The 21,858-nt window shown below is 32.9% G+C and overlaps 2 protein-coding genes across 3 annotated transcripts; both read left to right on the top strand.

Annotated features, from left to right (window-relative positions):
* The first annotated feature begins 11,144 nt into the window (after positions 1-11,144).
* Positions 11,145-15,841, top strand: LOC107886254 (DNA-directed RNA polymerases II and IV subunit 5A). 2 transcript variants are annotated; one of them, XM_016810138.2, is made up of 5 exons: positions 11,145-11,284; positions 11,553-11,889; positions 13,333-13,512; positions 14,632-14,745; positions 15,455-15,841. In XM_016810138.2, the coding sequence occupies exons 2-5, from the start codon at positions 11,683-11,685 to the stop codon at positions 15,578-15,580; spliced, it is 627 nt and encodes a 208-aa protein (XP_016665627.1). In that variant the 5' UTR covers positions 11,145-11,284; positions 11,553-11,682; the 3' UTR covers positions 15,581-15,841. The 2 variants fall into 2 exon arrangements, with proteins under 2 accessions (XP_016665627.1, XP_016665626.1); XM_016810137.2 differs by having other exon boundaries at positions 11,161-11,284; positions 11,675-11,889.
* A 3,569-nt stretch (positions 15,842-19,410) lies between these two features.
* Positions 19,411-21,014, top strand: LOC107887595 (pectinesterase PPME1). The gene is made up of 4 exons (XM_016811843.2): positions 19,411-19,908; positions 20,015-20,221; positions 20,303-20,547; positions 20,637-21,014. The coding sequence occupies exons 1-4, from the start codon at positions 19,411-19,413 to the stop codon at positions 20,806-20,808; spliced, it is 1,122 nt and encodes a 373-aa protein (XP_016667332.1). The 3' UTR covers positions 20,809-21,014.
* Positions 21,015-21,858: the final 844 nt, after the last annotated feature.

Raw genomic sequence — 21,858 nt, 5'->3', positions numbered from 1 at the left:
GAATTATATGCTTGATAAATGATATATGAGATGTATATAATGTTCTAAGTGTTGGCTTGTTTTGAATGGTTGTTCTTTTGATTGGTTATTAATTGTTGTACTAATGCTTGGAATTTGGAATATTGTGGCTTGACTTTGAAGCATGAAAGAGGTGATAAGTTGTTTGGTAATGTATTTAGAAGTTATGCAAGTTTGATGATTTGTAGCATAATAAAATGGTATGTTTTGGTTGTGAAATTGAGTAATTGAAATGGTTGGTGATAGATGGCATTACTTGTGAGTGAATTAGCATGTTTTGGTTGCTTATATATGTGTTGTAATGATGTTATTTTGATGACTAGGTGTGTATGAGATAAGGGTGGCAAATTGGCTTTGCAAATGGCCTATTTTTGTCTACACGGGTAGAGACATGGGCGTGTGTCTCAGCCGTGTGCCACACACGGTCATGTTACACGATCGTACGTCCCCTGGGGTGCCCTTAGATTTAAAGTCAGTATACCCTACAGTTTTGACATGGCCTAGACACACGGGCGTGTCTACTGGCCGTGTGTGGCACACGGGCTAGCACATGGGTGTGTGGTCGGCCGTATGACCCAAGTCAGTAACCCCCCTTAGATTTCACACAGCCTAGCACACGGGCGTGTACTTGGCCGTGTGGTACAAGTTAGTATGTATGCCCTGTTTTCACACGGCCTGCGCCACGGGCGTGTCGGGTGGCCATGTGAGGCACACAGCCTATTCACACAGGCATGTGACCTATGATTTCATGAAATTTTTCTAAGTGTTTGAAAATTTTTATATGTGATCGATTTAGTTCCGAATCACTCTTAAGCATGTTTTAAGGTCTTGTATGGCCTTGTAGGGGACAATGTGAATGAATTTTGTTTATGATTGTATAAATGTATGTGAATGATATGTATTATCCGGTAATGCCTCGTAACCCTATTCCGGTGTCAGATACGAGTTAACGGTGTTATAGATATGTTATAAAGATGGAAAGAATAGGGGAAATAAGTTAAGGCCTATGTGAGCTTAGTGAATGATTAGGATATAAATGATATGTCATTAGGGTTTATCATGCACTATGTGCCAACAATTACAGTTATCGGGTGCTTTTTTATCGATGTTACAGTTATCAGGCACTCAGTTCTGGTGTTATATTTATCATGTACTATGTACCGGTGGTGGATACCATATCAATGGCTAGAATCTAGAATTTGCTGCAAATTCTCAACAGCTTGTATGAGCATCATCGAGTAATGGTTAATGTCCCGATTGTCAGCTTGTGTCAACATAGTTTCCCAGTGTCTCCAAAGTTAATTTACTAAATTTCTTCAGGAAAAAATAAGTTAATGAATTGAAAGGAAATGGATTATTATGGCATGGAATGTTATTCATTGATTGAATGTGAATTGGCTAATGTGATATGTTATCTAAATGTTTTGATGATATTAAATGTTCATAGCTAACCATTTCGCATGGTAGAAAATATGAAATATGACCAGAAATACTAAGTTTTGTTTTAATTTCAATTGATAATCTTATACATGACAAGTATGTTATTTTTAAATTGTACGAACTTATTAAGATTTAAGTAAGCTTGCCCTGTTTCATTTTCTTCCTTGTAGATTGTCTTTAACTTATACGAAATTACTAATCTTTTGTAACAGAGCATGGTAGCGCAACAATAACCTTACCTCCTTTTCATAGGTGGTATATTTGAAGGTACCACCAACCACTAGGTCCCTCTTTTAAGAAGTAAGCTTCCTTTTCATTTTTTCTATTGCCTCAAAAGTTTCTCTTCCCCTCCACGATTGTTGCTAGCCATCGTCACTTCAAAAAATGAAGAACAAATTCAGAGACTAAAAATAATGCCTTATCTTGAACAGAAGATCTCAAATCAAAGTAGACAAACAATGACAAAGTAAGAATGAAGGCATGAGTAGAGAAGGGAAAAAAAACTACAATGTGAAAAAGAAGAATTCAAGAGAAATGAGAAACACTTCAAAAGTTTTTTGGAAGTTGAAGAGAAAAATCTCAGACACTTAACAAATTTTTAGAAGAAGCAAAATATGACTGTTGAATAAGGGGGCTATTTATAAAGCCTTCCTCAAAACAATGTGTTCATTAACCTAAAGGTCCTAACGCTTTCCAACAAATACCACCTGAACACATGTTCTACAAATGAGACAACCATCATTGGCATCACTTTCTCATTAACAACTATAAGGCTTTATAATTAATGTGGTAGTTTTAGATGTTGGATATGGTGCCCTAAATGTAGTATATTTATTTTGTATACTTATATTTTTTTTCAAACAAACTGGTTTAATTAAATTATACATAAATTACAGTAATTGTAACACCCCTAACCCATATTCGTCGTCGGAATAGGGTTACGGAGCATTACCAGAATTTACAGATCAAATACAAACATTTCATACCATTTCTAATTCATATCAGAAACTAATCATAATCAATCATAATATCCCTTATAAGAGCCCTCGAGACAAAAAATATGCATTGGAAATAAGTCGGGACTAAACGTGGTACTTAAAGAATTTTTTGCAAAATATCAATTTTTTTCCTAAGTGCAAGGGACACACACCCGTGTGGCTAGGCCATGTGGTTTACATGGTCAAGAGACACGCCCGTGTCTTAGGCCATGTGGGTATTCGAAATAGGGACACATGGTTGTGTCCCAGCCCGTGTCCGTACTCGTGTAACTCTCTGACATGGGTCACATGGCCAAGCCACACACCTGTGTGCTAGTCTGTGTGAGCAACTTGACTTGCATTAATTAGGTGAAAGGGTCACATGGCCAAGTCACACGCCCGTGTTCTAAGCCGTGTGGATAATTTTTTGCATTCTGTTTCTCAATTTTTTTTAAGATGCAGGGGACACATGTGCTAGGCCGTGTGTCACACACGGACACACGCACGTGTCTCTACCCGTGTGGATGAAAATAAGCAATTTCCAAGGCCACTTTTCTCACCCAAATTATCTTCCACCTACATCAACACTTTAACACATTCACAAGGCAATACCAATCATTCAAATCAAGCTAAAACCATGTTTAGTACATGTTATAACATCCTATATGTCTAAGTATTCAATTTCCCTTAACTGACCCAATTCACATACATGCATATCTTACCAATTATACTAACTCAATTCAATTAATTATGAGCTTATATAATCTCCCTCATTTAACCAATTCAAAGACTCATCAAACACATTAAGACCATATATAAACACATCAAAATATGTCATTCACAAGCCATTCCAATGGCTAATTACAACCAAACATTTACATTGCTATAATTGGTCATATTTAGCCTATACATGGCATTAACCAAAATTAGTTTGATATATATACCGAAGAGTCTGAGGGATAGTGTGATGTAGCTCTGAACATCTTCCAACCTTTTACGAGCTTCCTAGTACTATAAGACAGAAGAATTAAAATAAAGTAAGCATTTAATGCTTAGTAAGTTCATATAACGAAATTAACTTACCATTTAATTCACATTTAAGGTAAACAAATAAATATGCTCAAACCAATTTGGCCAATTGCTTAAACACATATCCTCATCAAGCATGTTAGTCATGTAATTTACATGTATAACAAGAAACATGTATGAGCTCATCAATATTCAATTTTCACATACATATATTTATCACATCAAGTATCCATGAAACATATACATAGCATATCATTGTATTTCAAGTATATACTCATAACAATACGCCTCAATTTTATAATTTCTTATGTCATAACTTTGCCCGTTGAATCATTTATAATACCGATGGATGCAGGGGAGGTACACAAGAAGTGTACAAATCTGTAATCCATCAATTCATATTTAGGAATGCTCTTACGAGAACATAAACAGGAAGCTCTTTCGAGCCATATAACGGGAAGCTCATGTGAGCCATGTAATGGAAACTCATGTGAGCCATGTAATGGGAAGCTCATATGAGCCATGTAATGGAAAGCTTATGTGAGCCATGTAACGGAAAGCTCCAGAGAACCATTAAAAGGAAGCTCATATGAGCTAATATCAGAAAATTTCAAGCGAGCCAATATCGGGAAGCTCCGGAGAGCTAAATAATCGAGAAGCTCATAAAATATCCTTTAATTGGGAAGCTTCGAAGAGCCATATATCGAGACGCTCATAAGAGCTATGGTGTGTCCACAACACATGCAGGATCACAACCAAACGAGATGCTCCGAAGAGCTATTAACAGGATGCTCTGAAGAGCTATTAATGGGAAGCTCGCAAGAACCATAAAACAGGAAGCTCATGAAAGCTAATAATGGGATGCTCTTTCGAGCTGTGGTGTGTTCGCAACATATGCAGGACCACAACCAATACGGGAAACCTATATCCATCAAATTTCATTTATTCAAACGGGACTTAATACTTGTCGAATATATTCAGATATGTGTTCAAGACTTATACATAGCAATTATACATTTCAAACACAACAATATTCAATTTAAAACATTTAAATACACAATTTAGTTACACGAACTTACCTCAACAATATTCGTGCACACAAAAGTTACTAATCCGCTACTTTCTCTTTTCCTCAATTTACCATATTTGATCTATTTGAATCTATACGAATGAATTTAACATTAATTTAATACAATTCGCATTCAATTCAATCCAATTGACATCTTAGGCAAAATTACCATTTTGCCCTTATACTTTTAATTAATTCTGATTTCGTCCCTAAGCTTGGAAAATAAAATTCATGCAATTTAATCCTTATTCCAAGCCAAACTGATTTTTACATATAACATTAGTAGCCCATGTATTTCATAAAATTCAAAATTTTTCCATAAATTTTTTATCTTTACAATTTAGTCCCTAAATCACAATTTCATCAAAGTTCACTTTACAAAAGTTGTTTATCTAACAACAACCTTCCATTTTCTACCATAAAACTTCATAATTCATGCATACTCATCCATGAAAAAACTTTAATACCTTAATAACTTTGCAAATTAATCCCTGAGATAACTAGATTAAGTTATTATGATCTCGAAAATATAAAAATTATTAAAAACGGGACAAGATACTTACCCAATTAAGCCAAATAACCCTACTACCTTCAAGTTCTTCTAACTGAGGTTTCCATGTAAAAATAATTTGGGAAGATAATAATATGATGATATTTTCATTATTTAATCATTTATCATCTTTTTATCTTTTAGTTTCCAATTTCGTCCATTTCTTTATCAATTTTTCCATTGATGACTAATCATACTTATCTACTAACTCCTCTTAATGGTCTATTTTCCATATAAGGACCTCAAATTTTGAATTCCATAGCTATTTAATCCCTTTAGCTACTAGAGTTCAAATTTTGCACTTTATGCAATTTGGTCCTTTTATCAATTAAACATGTAATTGGTAAAATTTTCTAAACGAAATTTGTATACGATATTCCTATTATACAGCAGACCATAAAATAATATTAAAATAAATTTTCTTATAGACTAAAATTTGTGGTCCCGAAACCACGTTCTGATTTCACTGAAAACGGGTTGTTACAATAATACCCTTTATATATTGTCCTTAATGGTTTTTGCATGCAAAGAAAAATGGAAACAAATATTGGCACACTAGTTATCTAATGTTTAACTAATATTAAGCGGTATTACATAGTTGAATCGTTATATGGAAAGACAACTTATATTAGTAGATGAACCTAAACATGTCCTTAGTTTAATCGAAAATGAGCAAGCTAGTTGAAAGACTACTATACTGCCTATCAAGTCCAATTGGAGAGATGGTTTGTATTGAGCATCAAAATGGATGACTCCTAAAAGATAGAGACACAGATGTGACTAACTGGACTGACAATATATTGAACAAAACCTGAGTAGAATAGATCTTGAGTTCGTTTATAGATTAATTCACTTATGATGTTCATTATGTGGTGACTGCCTCCGAAAGTACCAACGTCCAAAATATGAATACTGCAACTAAAAATATAGATTTGATGCGGTGTCCGCAAGTATATGGGTCAAGTTGTAATATATTTTTTTACAACGGAATAGGTGAGTATTCCAGGGATTGTACCTAAGAGATGCGAGTACAAAATTAAAGTTAACCTAAATACAAATAGAATTAACTAGTAGTTTAAATAAATACGAAAAAATATAAAGGAAATATCTTTTAGGTTTTTATAAATAAAGAAATAAAAACTACATAAATAAAAAGGGACTTCAAAAAATAATTTCTAGACTTTATCAAATGTAGACATGGGTGAATAGCTCGCTTTGGTAATCATAACTAATTCCTATTTCAGGTTTCTATTCAATCAACTAACCATTACCTTAGCAAGATCTCTCGATCTTCCACTAAACTAACAAGTCGGCAAGAATTACTTATCTCTTGACCTCACAATCCAAACCGGTTCGGGTCTAAGGTGTTCAGTGATAGGCCATACGAATTTTAGGTTAATTCCCACCTAAATGACTTCCTAGGGTGGTCAAGCCTAGGGTTTAAGTTCTTCCTCTCCCAAACAACTGATCTGCTAAGAAAACCCTACATAACAATTAGCCAATCACTAATCCCCCATAAGAGGTTTAGTTCGTTGTGGAATCCATTAACATAATAAACTTGATAATAAAAATGTGCATAAAGAATAAATCAAGAATAAAGTTTAGAGAGTCCTAATTGTATTTGAATGTTAAAGTGTTGAAATCCACTAGTGTTTGATCGTGTTTACAAATCAAGTCCCTTAAAGAACACAAATGAAAAGAACTGAAAAGAAATCCAAAACCTAAAGGAATGAAAAACTAAAAACTAAATTATAGAAAAAAAGATAGAATATGAAAAGTTGTCCCTAAACAAGTGCTAAATGAGCCTATTTATAGAATTAGGGTAGCCATCGTCCTTAACCCTAGCTTAGTTGACATTCTTGTGTTTAATTTCCGTTGGGCAAATAAAAACGCCCCTAAATTGTAATTAATCTCGTATAGGGCCGGTGTCACTACACCCTAGTGTCTATGTCACGACATCAAAGGTAGTATGCATAGTTCAAGGGTAACTTCAAGGATATGTCGCAACATCTCATAACTATGTCGCGACACCTAAGGTAGAATTGAAATTCTTATATCTTGCTCCCTATGTTGTGACATAAAACTCCCCGTGTTGTAACACAGAGGCCAACTTTGAGTTCATACGCTTTTGAATGGTCTCCTATACACTTACTAAGTACATTAGCTCACTTTTAAGTCTCATTTGGCCTCTAAGGCCAATAAAAGACTCAAAATACACTTTTTATTGAATCTAAACTAAACTAAGAAAACATAAATAAAACATATTAAAATAGCTCGTATTCAAGCTCCTTAATATGAAAACTAGTTTAATCTACTACATTAAATTACGATAGATCATGTGGAAGACCTTAATCCTGAGTAGATGATGGACTATGTATGCATGACTCATATACTTAAATGTAAGTAAAAGTTTGAGTTCAAATAAATAAGGAACCAAAAGCTGGTGCATTGGGAATACGACTTCTCCAATATGTAGCATCATTCACAATATTGGAATTCATAGCCCAAGAAATGGGTAAATGATATCCTCTCATTGGAATTACATGATAGATTAAAAGTAAACGTTACTACAAGTCATTTGTCTTTGTGATAAATGACTTAGTTACTATTTGATAGTAATTGACTTTTCATGAAAGAAGATGTAATGGTTACCATTTAATAAAATAGGATCATATATGGAGAACAGATGTATCCCAAAGAGATTAAAGATATCCTATGAGGGTAACACACTTATGATGAGGTCATTGAACGAGCACTAATCAAGTAGCTTTTGTAATAACATGTAATTAGGGAGAGCTCAGTCACAATACTATAGTGGAATGACTTCATGATTAAATGTGTTTATAATTAAAGGACGAAAAGTTGGAACTTAATTATAAACTATTTGAGCCTTAAATATATATGTCTAATTAATCGCTCCACTAGCTTGTAGAAACTAGAAATGAACTGCATAAAGAATCAAATAAAAAAATGGATGGAAATGAGTTTGAATACCAAAGGTTAGCAATTATGTGTGTTGATGACGCTCTATGAAAAGGTTGCTAACCTTTGGTATTCAAACCATCTGCTACTTCATGTGCAAACAACACCATCCGTTAAGGCTTTGTTCAAATGGTCTTGAGATAGGCTACTTTATAACGTACCTCTTGACCAAGGGCAATATACCCTTTCCCTAACAAAGACATGTAGTAGAACAAAGAATGGCTTGGTGAAAGCCCAAATAGAGGCTCACAAATGGCCCCTCATCAAATACCATTCATAGTTACCCCTAGTTGGATTATGCATGACCAACCACCCACTTTTGGCCTTTAGGGGGACTGCTAAGGTATAACAACCTCAGCAACGAGAATGTCTATAATGACTCGATTTTTTTCGATTTCGAAAAAAATCAATTGAGGGACTAACTTTATAAAACTAAAATCGTCTAAAATTTTAATCAATGTAGTTACGAAACAAGTACGAAACTAGAAAATAGAAATTTTATTTATTAAATTATTTAATATGCAATGGATAAAATATTATAATAGTAAAAGGACCAAGTTAGAAGTTTATTTATTTAAATAGTATAAGAACTCGATTGTAAGGTGATTGAAATAGAGAAAAATAAATGAGAACAAAATATGTCCCTAAAGAGATGATGAACCATGGATTAGAGTACAATTTGACCGTTGATAAATTTTAGATAACAAATGAATTTAATATAAGTCATAATGCCCTAAAACATCGTTATATAGATCCGAGTATTCGTCCTAATGTCTATTGTCGGTTAATAGGGGCCAAAATGAGTAAATGATGAATAATGATAATGAATTGACATGTTGAGTATTAACAAAATATTATTATATGAAATTATGAATGATTAAAATGAACATTGATTGATGAATTATAAAGATTGAGAAATTGAAGACTATATGAATAGATAATATGCGAATATGCTATGTATGCATGTGAAAGTAATGAAAAATATTGATTATAATACCTTGAAGGTGATATGAATCCTTGGTAGGTGGTAGGAAATTATAAGATGAGAATATAATTTTATTTAGCTTAATATCATTAACTATTAATTCTATCATGAAAGAAGAAGAATGAAGTGTTGTTATTTACCATTATACTTTTGTGTATTCATTATTAGTTTAATCTAACTATATATTGAATTTGAATTATATTAACACTACTGAGTATTCGATACTCAACGTACAATTATGTTTATTTTTATACGTAGGTCTTAGACTAGTTTTGTTAGGTCAATGTCATAACACATCCAAGGCCAGTAACTCAGCTTAGCTTGAACTAAGTTTAAGTTCCTTCCGAATTATATATTTAGTTAATGGCATGTAACTAGGTTGAATTTAGTGATTTAATGTTGTTTTCGAATAATTTAGTAGTTATTGAACTTTTAAGTGTCTTGAAGTTAAGTTAAATTAAATGACATTGATGATAGTACGTAAATTTGGCTTGTTTAATCACTTGGCTTAGTATTAATGCTTGAATAGTATAGATAGTATGTGTTAGATGCATTTAAAATGGTCAACTTGATGAATGATGAATTTGGTATAACGTTGGTATAAGAAAAAATATGTTAGGGACTTCTTTTGGAAGTGTTTAGAAGTGAAACATAGGTAATTTGACCATTTGGTCCCAAGACAGTAAAAATATGTCTCGAGACACTATGTACCAAATTAAAGAAATTGTGCACTTCTTGGATTTAGGTCTCGAGACATGTTGAGACATATTTCTCCATGTTTTGAGACAAGTGGTCCTTTGTATCAAGAAAAGTAAATATCGAACTTAAAATAATTTTGCCCTATTTTAGGTCTCAAGACAAGAACCCTTTGTCTCAGGCCAGCAAAACATCAAAGTCAAATTAAGAAAACAGGAGAGACTTGAAAGGCCTAATCTCGAGACTTGTACCCCAATTCACGAGACATTGCTTCGTCAAAGTAAAAATAGTAAACATGGGAGGCTAATCTCAAGACAAGATCTCATTTTCTCAAGACACTTTGTTTAATCTTGGTATTAGAGTTTGGAATTTGAATCTTGATTCTATATTCACACCTATGTAACCTCGAGATTGGATAACTAAAGATATTTGACATATATAATACGCATGTATATAAATATAAAAGATGTTTGATTTGATATGAATGAATTTTATAAGTTAAATTTGTGAAAATGTATTAAGTTGGTCTGAGTTGCTATGGCAACATAATGTGACATCACAGATTTGGATCTGATATCCAAGTCAAGTGTGGGGTGTTACAATGTTAGAGCAAGACCACGCAATATCATGCTTGACGACAACTGACATGTAATAAACTTACCACCTAGCTGACCACACGAGCAACCTACCATCCATATTTTCAGTGATGTAGCACTACCAAACAAGGTGACCTCTCCTATATATACCCCAACACACGAAGCAACAACGTATCCTTCCTCTCTGAAACATTCTCCCTAGCAACTTAGCATTTTTCAACCTCCTCCTCCTTCCTTCAACTCCTTTCTTCCTTAGCCTCCTATTTTGGTTTTCCATCTGTCATAAGTGATTTGGCCTTCTTACAACTCTTTATCTCCTTTTTGTTGATTCCCTATATCAGTAAGTAGAATGAACAAATGGGAAGCATTTATTAGTTTCATTCACTTATTAAAGCTAGCCATTGATTTCACTTATTCAAATAAATCATTTCCTTCATTGAATTTTTTATTTTAAAGTTTATTGTAGGGGATCTTGATGGTCTAGGGATGAAGGAATATGTTGAGAGTGGTGCTTCCAAAAAAATGTGCTCTTGTTGGACGAAGTTGTGGTAATGAAGAGGTTTGGTATTTTCATCAACCAAGAAAAGAGGTGATGATATTAACTCTCACATTCACCACATGTGTCATTCTGATTTGGTGTTAATGCCACATCTATTTTTAAACGGGGTTACCAACTAGGCCAAAACACGTGACCTACAACTTTGGAAACAAAAAAACCTTCAAGGGCCAAATTAGAAATTGAGGTATAATTTAGGGACCTTTTTACTATTAAAGCCTAAAATATTTTTTGTTTCTAAAATTTCCTTTAAAAGTTCCGACCTCCCCTCAGTCTTCACTTATCTCAGCCGCCAAACAAGCCTCTCATCACCATTCTATCACAGCTCTTCTCCTCTCTTTTGCCTTCAAGCTTCCGAAAGACCAAACCAAAGAGCAGGAAATAAGGTAAAGTTTGAGACCCTAAACATAACTTGAAGATTTGTACATCAGATTTTTAGTTTTGGCTCGGTTTGTGTTATCTGGTCTCTGCCTCTCTATTCTCTGCTATATTTGATTTTCTGTTTTCCATCCCACTCCTTGTTACTCTGTCTCATATTGTACTATCTATCTCTGTACTTCGTTGAGAAAGAGAATTTTTTTTTAAATCTACTTTCCCTTAGACTGCTATTTGCGCCTGCCGCGATTCTCCGCTATTGATGTGAAATTTGGTCAGGCTGCTATTGAGGTCTTTAGCTGTCGCGACGGCCCTGCAAAATAGCGGCATCGATACCGCCATGCTACAGCTGTTTTGAAACTCTGAATTTGTTTGTTTGTTTGTTTGTTTGGTGGAGTTAGTGAAACAAATGTCGGTTTCTGAGGAACAAAACACGAAGCTATTCAAAGCACGTAGAACAGTAGTGCAAATGCTGAGGGATAGGGGATATTCAGTCCCTGATTCGGACATTAAAATGACAAGACAACAATTCATTGAGAAATATGGTGAGAATGTCCATCTCAAAAGGGATGATCTTTTAATCCTTTGCAGCAAAGGAGATGCTCCAACTGATCAGGTACATATCTTCCTGCCTTTTTTTTTTATTGTTCATATATTTTATGCTTATTAAAGTTCTTAGATTTTAGGTCTTGATTAAATACCTGGGGATTTAAAGGTTTATCTGAGATAATGATGCCTAGCATATTTCTTACTCGCTTTTATTTGTGGACAATGTAGTTCCCTAAGTAAATGGATTTTTTCAAGATCATTAATTGGAAAATTGAGGATTTTGCTAGCGTTGATTTTTACTTTTAAGCACGGTTGGAATTATGCGCTTAATGTGATGCATTCATGTAATGCCTTAATTATTTGTTATTGCTTCTTGTTCCTCTTCGGAGATATGTACACTTTCTTCATTGGTATCATGTGATATTTTTACATTTATAGTTCAAAGCTCCTATTCGAAAAGGGATAGCTTGTTTCATTTTAGAGTATAATATTTGTAACTGAAGGAAATGGAATGTTGAAAAAGTACTAGGGATAGCTTTGGGAGGATTGCCTTTCTCATTTCAAGATAACTGTGTGCTTTGTTTGTACTTCAGTTGATCGTAGAAATACTTTCCTTCACTCTTGACTTGGTATGATTATAACCTTATAGTTTTGTAAAAATATTGTTACTTCACTAGCAGTTTGCTAGGTAAATTCCAGTTGATATCTGGGCTATTGGAAAGCTCTGGACCTTGCAAAATTTGAACCAGGTTGATAAATTGAAAAGAATTGCTGTCTATATTTTGAGCTTTAGTATGACTTTCATTAGATGATAGAGAGCTGAGGGGAAGGAAATAAAAAAGAGTAAAAGGCTACAGAAATAGTTGATGTTATTATATTTGAATCATTGCTAAATTCTGTGAATGCATGGCAAGCATGTTTGTCACAATTTTGTCACAATTGATTGAGAATCTAAGGATGCTATTATTATTACCGCTCAGACCAATTTTAGAGTTGGGGGGGGGGTCAATTTGCTGTAGTTTCTGGTACCGTTACTATTTACTACTGTACTTTGCTGCAGCAACAATTAGGTTCTAGAATTAAGTTATTTGGCTGTTCACCCTCTATTAAAAATTTACCTTGATGTATTTAACTTTTTGTGTGATAAACGATGCATTTAACTTTGTGTGTGCTTTTCTAATTTTTCTTAGCCCTTGGTGTTGGGATTCCCCATTTTTGTTTCAAATACAAGGTAATAAGCATATCAAATTAGCAAGCTGTGCAGTTATTTCAGAATCATCAGTTTATAAATCAGAAGCCCATCTTTTCAACTTTTTTGAAATGTTTAGAATTTTTTAAACAGTCTGCATGAGTTTGCAGTTTCTTGTTGTAAAAGATTGCATAGTTAGAACGGGTCATTGCTTTTAACTCTAATATTAGAAATATAGAGCAACTCCCTTTTCTTTACTTTTTTGTTACAAATAATTTTATAACTTCAATGTTGATGTACTGATGGTATTTCTGTCTCTAGATTTATGTCTTCTTTCCTGCAGAAGTAAAGGTTGGTGTTCCTATGGTAAGAAACTGCGCAAAGCGTATGAAAGCAGATAATGTTTATAATGCTATTTTGGTCGTTCAAAGAGCTTTGACAGCCCCTGCAAAAGCAGCGATAAATGAAATTAATTCATACTTCCACATGGAAGTTTTTGAGGTGAATATAATTCTTCTTTGCTTTGTTCATGAGCACTGCTTAGCTTATTAAATTAGATGCATTGTCTTTGTTTGGTCTTGTATTAACCATCCATTGAATCATAATGGTTGAATCTGTTGACTGTGATTATCTCTAAGAAGTATTAGAAGAAATATATTAATAAAAAAGTTGTCAAGGTTAAAGTTACAGAAAGTTACTCCACTTAAGAGGTAGACTGATCTCTAAAATAAATATTAATTTTCCATCTGTCTGCTAGGCTAGTTACAGAACTGCTGAATTCTGGATTGAAATCCATTACTTTAAAGAACTGCTACAATGCTATGCCTTGAAAGTGCTTGATAAATTTTTCTATTTATGTTCATATGCAACTAGTGAATGCCTTTTGAAAGTGCGCAAACTGTATGCTCGCTTGCAACTCAGTACTATAGTATTATGTTGAGACTTATCCTTTCCAACAATTGGAAGGATATATTCTTGATTTCTGGTAGGACATGGCTTCATAACTCTGTTATGAATGTTACCTTGCATGTTAGTATTTCTCATTTCTATAAAGACAGCAGCATAATACAATTGAATTTAAAATATGAACCAAAATATTACACGCAGCATGAGAGAGCTCTCGAAGGGCGCAATGCAAAACTTTAATATTTACCCTAAAAATTGTTGCCCTTAATCATTCATGGTTATTTTCTTTTCTTAATTTGCATTGATTTAAATCCAGTAAGTTGTCTGATTCTTGTTAATATTTTCTGATTCCAGCTGACATTGATAACCGTAAGTAGAGATCTTCATAAGCATTGGTTAATTCACAAAAGACTTGCAGTACTTGAGTATATGAGGTTCTTATAAGTGAAATAAAAAATAGTATAACTATCTCGAAGTTTTAAGTGTCTATGACGTGTTTTATATTTCATATCAAAATACACATCCATAGCATAGGCCATTTAATTAATGGATTTTATTTGTGGAAGTTTTCCTTTGAATAGTAAGATGGTTTTCTTAACTAGATAACAATTTTGGGGGACAAAACTGCTTTCTTAACAATTTTAGTAGTTTTTTTTTTTCTATAATCTTTGCAAGAGCTGTCAAGGATGACAAGGTTACGAAATCTCCGTGCAGGAGGCAGAGTTGTTGACAAATATCACAGAACATATGTTTGTCCCAAAGCACACGGTACTGACAAATCAAGAAAAGAAGGAATTGCTGGAAAAATACAGGGTAAAGGAAACACAGGTTAGTGATTGTTTGGTGAACATATTTGGCTGTTTCAGTGTAAGTGCTTGTTAAATGGTCTCTGCCAGTGCATTGGCTTCGGTAAACTGTTTTTTCATTGGCCAGAGCTTAGATAAACTGGTTTAGGTGGTTATTTCTGTAGCAAATTGATATATAACACTTTAGATACAAATAATTTCCAACACTTGCTTCCTGAAAAAATAGGCAGAAAGAGAAACAGAACAAAAGGGGAGAGTAAAACTTGAGGTGGTTGCAATATATATTTTTTGTGCTGAGATAAAACTTTCATTCTGGAACTTGAAATTTGGGGCTTTAGAAATGGAGCTTACGAGATTATTGGTATTCTTCAAATGACGTTTAAATGCTTTATCTTATTAAACTTAAGTTGTTAAAGATCATTTAGTGCAAAGAATATGATCTAATTAACCAAAGCTCCCAATTATAAAAAGTTATTTAGGCACTAGCAAGAGAGATTAATATCATAGCATTCCTTGTGGTGTACTGTTAAGCAGTAGGAAGTATAACATAATTACATAAATGTCTAACTTGATTCCATGGAAATAATTTAAATTGTAAGAAGCTCCTTGAAACCAAGTTAAACTAAATTACGTATGGATGTATGTTCAAGAGAGTTATGATTCACTTTGTTGTATGTGTTGAGTTATTAGTGGTGATATTGTTACCGATTGCTGTTTATATTGAACATCAGCTACCTCGGATTCTGGTTAGTGATCCAGTTGCCAAATATTACGGTATGAAGCGGGGACAAGTGGTGAAGATTACTCGACAAAGTGTGACTGCTGACACGTATGATACTTACCGATATGCTGTATGAGCTTCTCTCTTTTTAGGGGTTTTGCATACGGATGGAGTTTCTTCTCGTTTTAGGCTACTGAAAAAAAAAACTCAAGCTCCCCAAAATTTATTTGGAAAATTCCATTAAGTTAAGAGGCAGCTGTGATTAATTTTGTGTCCAAGAATATATGCGTGGTTGCTAGTCCAACTCCAAATTTATAGTAAAATTGTTTTTTTACCCTCTATATTGTATAACAATAACAGTATTTTCGTAAAAAAGAAATTCCTATAATTTTGATAATTATGTTACAATTAGTCTTATTTTATTCCTTTTAATTCATCTATTTAGAAGCAGAGATTTTGCAGGTACTTTCTTTATCAATTTTATTGAAGATGTCAATTCTTTGCTGATACAATTTGAAATAAATTTTAAACTTTTAAGTTGTTTTAAAAAATCTTACGTGGTGTTTAAAACTTTACAATATGCATGTATGAGTTGTGATTTACATTTTTACAAAATTATTATTTATTAATAAAATTTTTAATTTAAATATTGTCTTATATTTTTATGTTGTGAAAAGTTAGGTAAAAAAATTAAGTCAATTTTACTTATGACCAAATAAAATCTAAATCTAGAGATTTAACACAATTACCTCTTTGTAACAATCAATTCTTGAAAGAAAAATGTAGTTGCTATAAAGGGGAAGGAAGGATTAAGTTACAATAGCACTTCATGTTTTCATGTTTTAATATATGGGTTAGCAATAAATTAATTCAAATTGTAATATTTAGTTATTTCTGTGATTTATTTTTGGCAAAGAAAAAGAGAATTTTTTTTGTTCATTTTGAAGATGTCTTATTTTACAAAGAGTTTTCATTCATACTTTTAGTTTCAAGTTTAAATTTGTACTACTTATTCTTCATTTTATATTCAACTATTGCAATACATATGTGATGTATACGTTTTTTTTTATATTATTACACTAGTAATTAAACGAGACATTTATCCAATTAATATAATTAATGTTTCAACAATCCAAATGTTATTTTTTTTTATGTTTTAGAAGCAGATCTTGCAAGTCAAGTTTAAATAATTAAAAATATTCAACTGTTTAAAAAATTTTAAAAGCGTTAAAGCTGTATAAATTTTTTAAAATTAATATTTTTAGAAAAAGTGATTTTTACATTAGTGTGTATATATATGTGGAACAAATTCATCTGTACGTGAAACATACGAAATTTAGGAGAAAATAAAAGTAAATTATTTTTTAATAAATTGAAGAAATTTGATTGAACATATTGATTTACAAAAAAAAGTTTAAGTCTGAGAAATAAGTTTAATTTTGTAAAATCCAGTATTTAAATAGTTATAAAAAATAATAAAAGTAGGATACATGTTTGGTTGGTAGATGTGCTGGACGAGTGCAACTCATGTTTATTGTTAATAGACTAATAGTAGTAGTTTATTGTAGTATAGTCTATTATAGATCATACTACTATGGTTTAATTTACGTTTTGCATTTAACTAATTAATTTTTTTAAAGTAAATTTAATGCAATAATTTAAAGGTTAAAACATGTTTTTAAGTTCATAAGTTTTTCATACATTTTCAATTTATTCTCACTAGTTTTTTTTTTAAATAATTGTCCATTTACTTTTCATATTTAAAATTTTAGGTACAATTGTTAATATTATTTAAATTCTTCTATTAAATTTTCTAATGTGACATATTGAAATTTTTATTCTTCTAAGCAACTAGAATTTTGATAATAAAATTTTGTATTAAATGAAAGGGTAATGAATATTCTTTAGCTCACATTTATACGATAAATCTAATAGTTGAATCTACAATACATAAATCCATGAAAAGTAAATTTTTCGTTTATTTTATTTTATTCTTGTTATATAGCTAACCTCTCTATAACAACTGTGACATCCTACACCCGATTCAATCGTCGAATCTAAATGTGTGACATCACATAACGTAGTCGAAACAACTCAGACTATTTTAACATAATTTCGCCAAACTTAAATCACATTTACCAGTAGCATAACAAATAAATCATTTGATAAAATCATTCACATACATTTATAAGGCTTAAGATTTTGTGTCATCTAATTAAGAGGTCAAGCTAAGTCAAATTTGAAATTAGGACACGAATCCAAACTCACTTTTCAAAATTCAAAGTTGTGTCTCAAGACAAGTCATAAACCATTTTGGAATTTTTAGTTTCGAAGTTAACTTGTCTCGAGACAAGGTCTCTTATGTTTTAAGATTAGGTCTTGAGACCAACCTCCCTTGTTTTCTTATTTTTTTCTTCAATGTTTGGATGTCTGGAGATAAGGGGTTCTTATCTCGAGATTTGAAGCAGGGCAAAGTTTATTTAAATTTCATGTTTTGATACCTCGAGACGAAGACTACTTTTTCTTGAGACCTCATTAAGATTGTTTCAAGACTAGCATGGCAAATCTCGAGACATCAAGTAATCCAATGAACAATATGATAAATTTTGTTCTAATGGTCTTAAGACATGTTCTTGTTATCTCGAGACTCAATGGAAAAACGACCCTAATACACATTTTTAATCATTCAAATCATACCAATTTGTACCTTAAACATAATCATCCATTTAATATATATAAACACATTCAAACACCAACCAAAACCTAATATTCATTTCACCAGGACGTAACCAAAAACTAGTTATGCAATCAAACACCTAAAAGCATGCATACTTAGCTCCAAATCAAGAGATAAAGTTAATCAACCAAATCATTATAGATCATAATACTAGAGGTATCAAAACATTACTTAACAACCAACCAAAATCAACTTAGGTAGATGCCTAACCATTGCCAAAAGCTCTATAAGGTTGTAGGTCATATTTCCATTAACTAAGACACTTCTTCTCTTTGAATCCTAAAAGGCTATTGGCGAATAAGGGAGATACAAAACCCCAACACGGGAGAAAATGTCTTACCATTGTTGGGGGTTTAACTGACTTCTCAATGGACGACACTTTAAAAATTTCTCCTAAAAGAATCTCTCCCCCTCAATAATAAAATCGACCTATATCCCTTAGGTTAGTACTTTGAGTTCCCCACACACATGTGATTTACTTAATTAAACTATGCATTGTACTCACACCACTCTCACTAGCTTTGCAGGTAGTACTCCACCATCCAAAATGTTCCCTCATTGTGGACCTTACAAGGCTCTTGGTGGAGGAGGGTAACAAAACCTTGACATTGGGGAAGTACCTTACTGATGTTGGGGGTTCAACTAATTATCTGGTAGATAATACTTAAAAAACTTTTCTTGAATGAGTCACCTCCTTTAAAAATATAAATTAAAAAAAAAAGCATTAGTATTATGAGAAATGATAAGAAAAATTAACAATACTAAAAGAAAATCCTGAAAAAGAAACAATAATTATATATAGATTTTTCTTAGCACATATCAAATAATTAAAATTGGCATTGATAATTTTTCCCCTTTTTGGAGCTTATCTTTTTTGCATGGTTCATGTTAACCGTTATTGAACGAACTTTCAAGCGTGAGTTCTTCACATGGGTAGTCCACTGATGTGGGTATATAATATTGGAAAACGAAACATTATTTATATTAAATATAGATCATGAAATTTTTAAAACTGCTGTAATAACACACTTTTAATCTTTACGATCCTCAAATATATATAAAAAGAAGTGGTCGATTTGCAATGTGTAGCAAGCTTTAAGCAGAAGCAATAAATGGATGGTTAAGCGAAGAACCCTCCATGGTTTTTAGAGTTTTTCGTGGCTAGTTTTCTTATAAATTGAAGTCTTTTCCCAAAACTCAATCAGAAATTTAAACAACATTAAAAAAAAATGACAGGAAAAAAGATCGGAATGATTGAAGTCGGTGCCATAATCAGCACAATTCTTCTCCTTGCTCGACTTGTTGTGTCACAAAATTCAGCAGAGATTCCCGCAGATAAATCCCAAGTGAATGATTGGTTCAATACCAATGTCAAGCCTGCCTCAGCAAGAGTTGGCACCATAGACCCCGCCCTTGCTCAGGCTGAGGCTGAACCTAAAGTCATTAAAGTGGTACAAGGTGGTGGCGGAGATTTCGACACCATAACCAAAGCCATTGAAAGTGTTCCCACAGGAAACACCAAACGTGTGATCATATCGATTGGACCTGGAGCTTATCGGGAGAAAATCAAAATTGAACGAACTAAGCCGTTCATTACATTGATTGGAGATCCCAAAAGTATGGCAAATTTGACTTTCGACAGCACGGCTAAGCAGTATGGAACAGTAGATAGTGCCACCCTTATTGTTGAGTCTGATTTCTTCGTGGCGGCTAATCTCTTTATAGTAGTAAGCATTGGACGTCATATCCCCCATGGAATTTATGGTTAATTTTTAATCTTGTAATGACATTTGACATTTTATTGAATATTTATCATTGTAAATAAATATATAGAACACTGCTCCTAAGCCAGACGGGAAAATGGAGGGAGAACGAGGGGTTTCCTTGAGAGTTTCTGGTGATAAAGCAGCTTTCTATAATTGCAAGATCATTGGTTTCCGAAATACTTTGTGCGATGACAAGGGCAACCATTTCTTCATGAATTGCTACATTCATGGCACTGTCGATTTCATTTTCGGGAATGGGAAGTCTTTATATCTGGTTGGTATCCAATAATTCACATAAGTCCAGTCATTTAATGCCATCATGATGAAATCTAAAATGGGAGAAATTTGGATGCAGGAAACAGAATTATACGTGGAGGCTGATAAGGGAGTAACAGCAATTACCGCACAAGAAAGGGGAAATAATGAGCAGGATCGCACTGGTTTTTCATTTGTGCAATGCAAAATTACAGGGACAGCGCAAGGTGCATATCTAGGTAGAGCTAGGAAGAGTAGTCCAAGAGTTGTTTTTGCCTTCAGTGATATGAGTAACGTCGTCAATCCCGAGGGATGGTCTCATGATTTATCACCAGAGCGTGCCCAGTAAGCTTCTTTTATTCAACCTTTACCTTGTTCTTTCTCTTAATGCACACTAATTAAAGAAGTTGAAAATGGTGTGGGTTTATTCGCAGAACTGTTTTTTATGGAGAATACAAGTGCTCGGGACCTGGGGCAGCTCCGGCTGGGCGAGTGCCATACTCTTCGCAACTAACTGAGACGGTTGCTCGACGATTCTTGACTCTTGGCTTCATTGACGGTAGCAAATGGCTACTTCCGCCGCCAAATGTCCAAATCAACTCTTAATATATAGAGACAGATGGATAAAACTATTGCTGTATTAGTCACACATGTAGAACTATATGCATTCTGTTGATCAAGCAGCATGTCTAACAATATAAAATTTTGTTCCTTTTTTTGTTTTAGTTACTTATAATTAAACATGCTGTGGGTTAGAAACTGATAATGCTATAGAATTATTCTTTAAGAAATAACAGAAGCGTTTTATTTTATTTTTATCTAATATAGTTTTAGATTTTTTATACTATTTATATTTATTTAAATTGTTTTTTTCCCTATTTTCTACTCTGCTTTTACAAATCTTGCACTTTAAAATTTAAATAAATTAAAATTATTATAAAATAATCAAATAAAAAAACACTTAAAGTTAACCGTCTCGTATCTTATTTTCATTTACAAAAGAGTTCTATTTATAAGTAAATTAACATTCAATGCAATATAATAAATGAAACTTATTTAAGTGCTTTATTAACACATTAAACAACTTGCATAATGAATGAGAGGTTTTACCTTATAAATGGGGGGTTAGAATATGGACATCTACATTAAAACTTTTATTAGGAAAAAACTTATGAGATAAAAACCTAATGAAGGAAAAAGAGTACACAATCTCCTATTACAAGTTGCTTCGTTAAAAACCTTTACCAGAAAAACCCAGTGGGATAAAACCTTGGTTAAAGGAAAAGAGTATAACATGTTTTTTACTCCCCCTAATGGCAATATCACATTACATCTTTCAGTTGACGCATTAATCTTGTGTAGTTGTCTTTCAAACGTTGAAGTTGGCAATGCCTTGGTAAAAAGATCTGCTAAATTATCACTAGAACGAACTTGTTGAACTTCTATGTCACCTTTCTTCTCAAGATCATGAGTGAAGAATAATTTTGGAGAAATATGTTTCGTTCTGTTACATTTGATATAACCACCCTTCAATTGAGCTATACATGCTGCATTATCTTCGTATAAGATAGTTGGCATCTTTTCCTGTAAAGGCAAATTACATATCTTTTGGATATGCTAGGTTAATAACCTTAGCCAAACACACTATCGGCTTGC

The sequence above is a fragment of the Gossypium hirsutum genome, chromosome A03 (assembly GCF_007990345.1).
Source record: "Gossypium hirsutum isolate 1008001.06 chromosome A03, Gossypium_hirsutum_v2.1, whole genome shotgun sequence".
NCBI classification, from domain to species: Eukaryota; Viridiplantae; Streptophyta; class Magnoliopsida; order Malvales; family Malvaceae; genus Gossypium; species Gossypium hirsutum.
The sequence above is the reverse complement of the archived record's forward strand: the minus strand, read 5'-3'. Positions and strand labels throughout refer to the sequence as shown.

Excerpts from the sequence above, each read along its gene's own strand:
- LOC107887595 (XM_016811843.2), top strand. The coding sequence starts at position 19,411 with ATGACAGGAAAAAAGATCGGAATGATTGAAGTCGGTGCCATAATCAGC. Across the intron at positions 19,909-20,014 it reads CGGCTAATCTCTTTATAGTA|AACACTGCTCCTAAGCCAGA; the intron begins GTAAGCATTGGA and ends ATAAATATATAG. Across the intron at positions 20,548-20,636 it reads TTATCACCAGAGCGTGCCCA|AACTGTTTTTTATGGAGAAT; the intron begins GTAAGCTTCTTT and ends GTTTATTCGCAG.
- LOC107886254 (XM_016810138.2), top strand. The coding sequence starts at position 11,683 with ATGTCGGTTTCTGAGGAACAAAACACGAAGCTATTCAAAGCACGTAGA. Across the intron at positions 11,890-13,332 it reads GAGATGCTCCAACTGATCAG|ATTTATGTCTTCTTTCCTGC; the intron begins GTACATATCTTC and ends TTCTGTCTCTAG. Across the intron at positions 14,746-15,454 it reads ACAGGGTAAAGGAAACACAG|CTACCTCGGATTCTGGTTAG; the intron begins GTTAGTGATTGT and ends ATTGAACATCAG.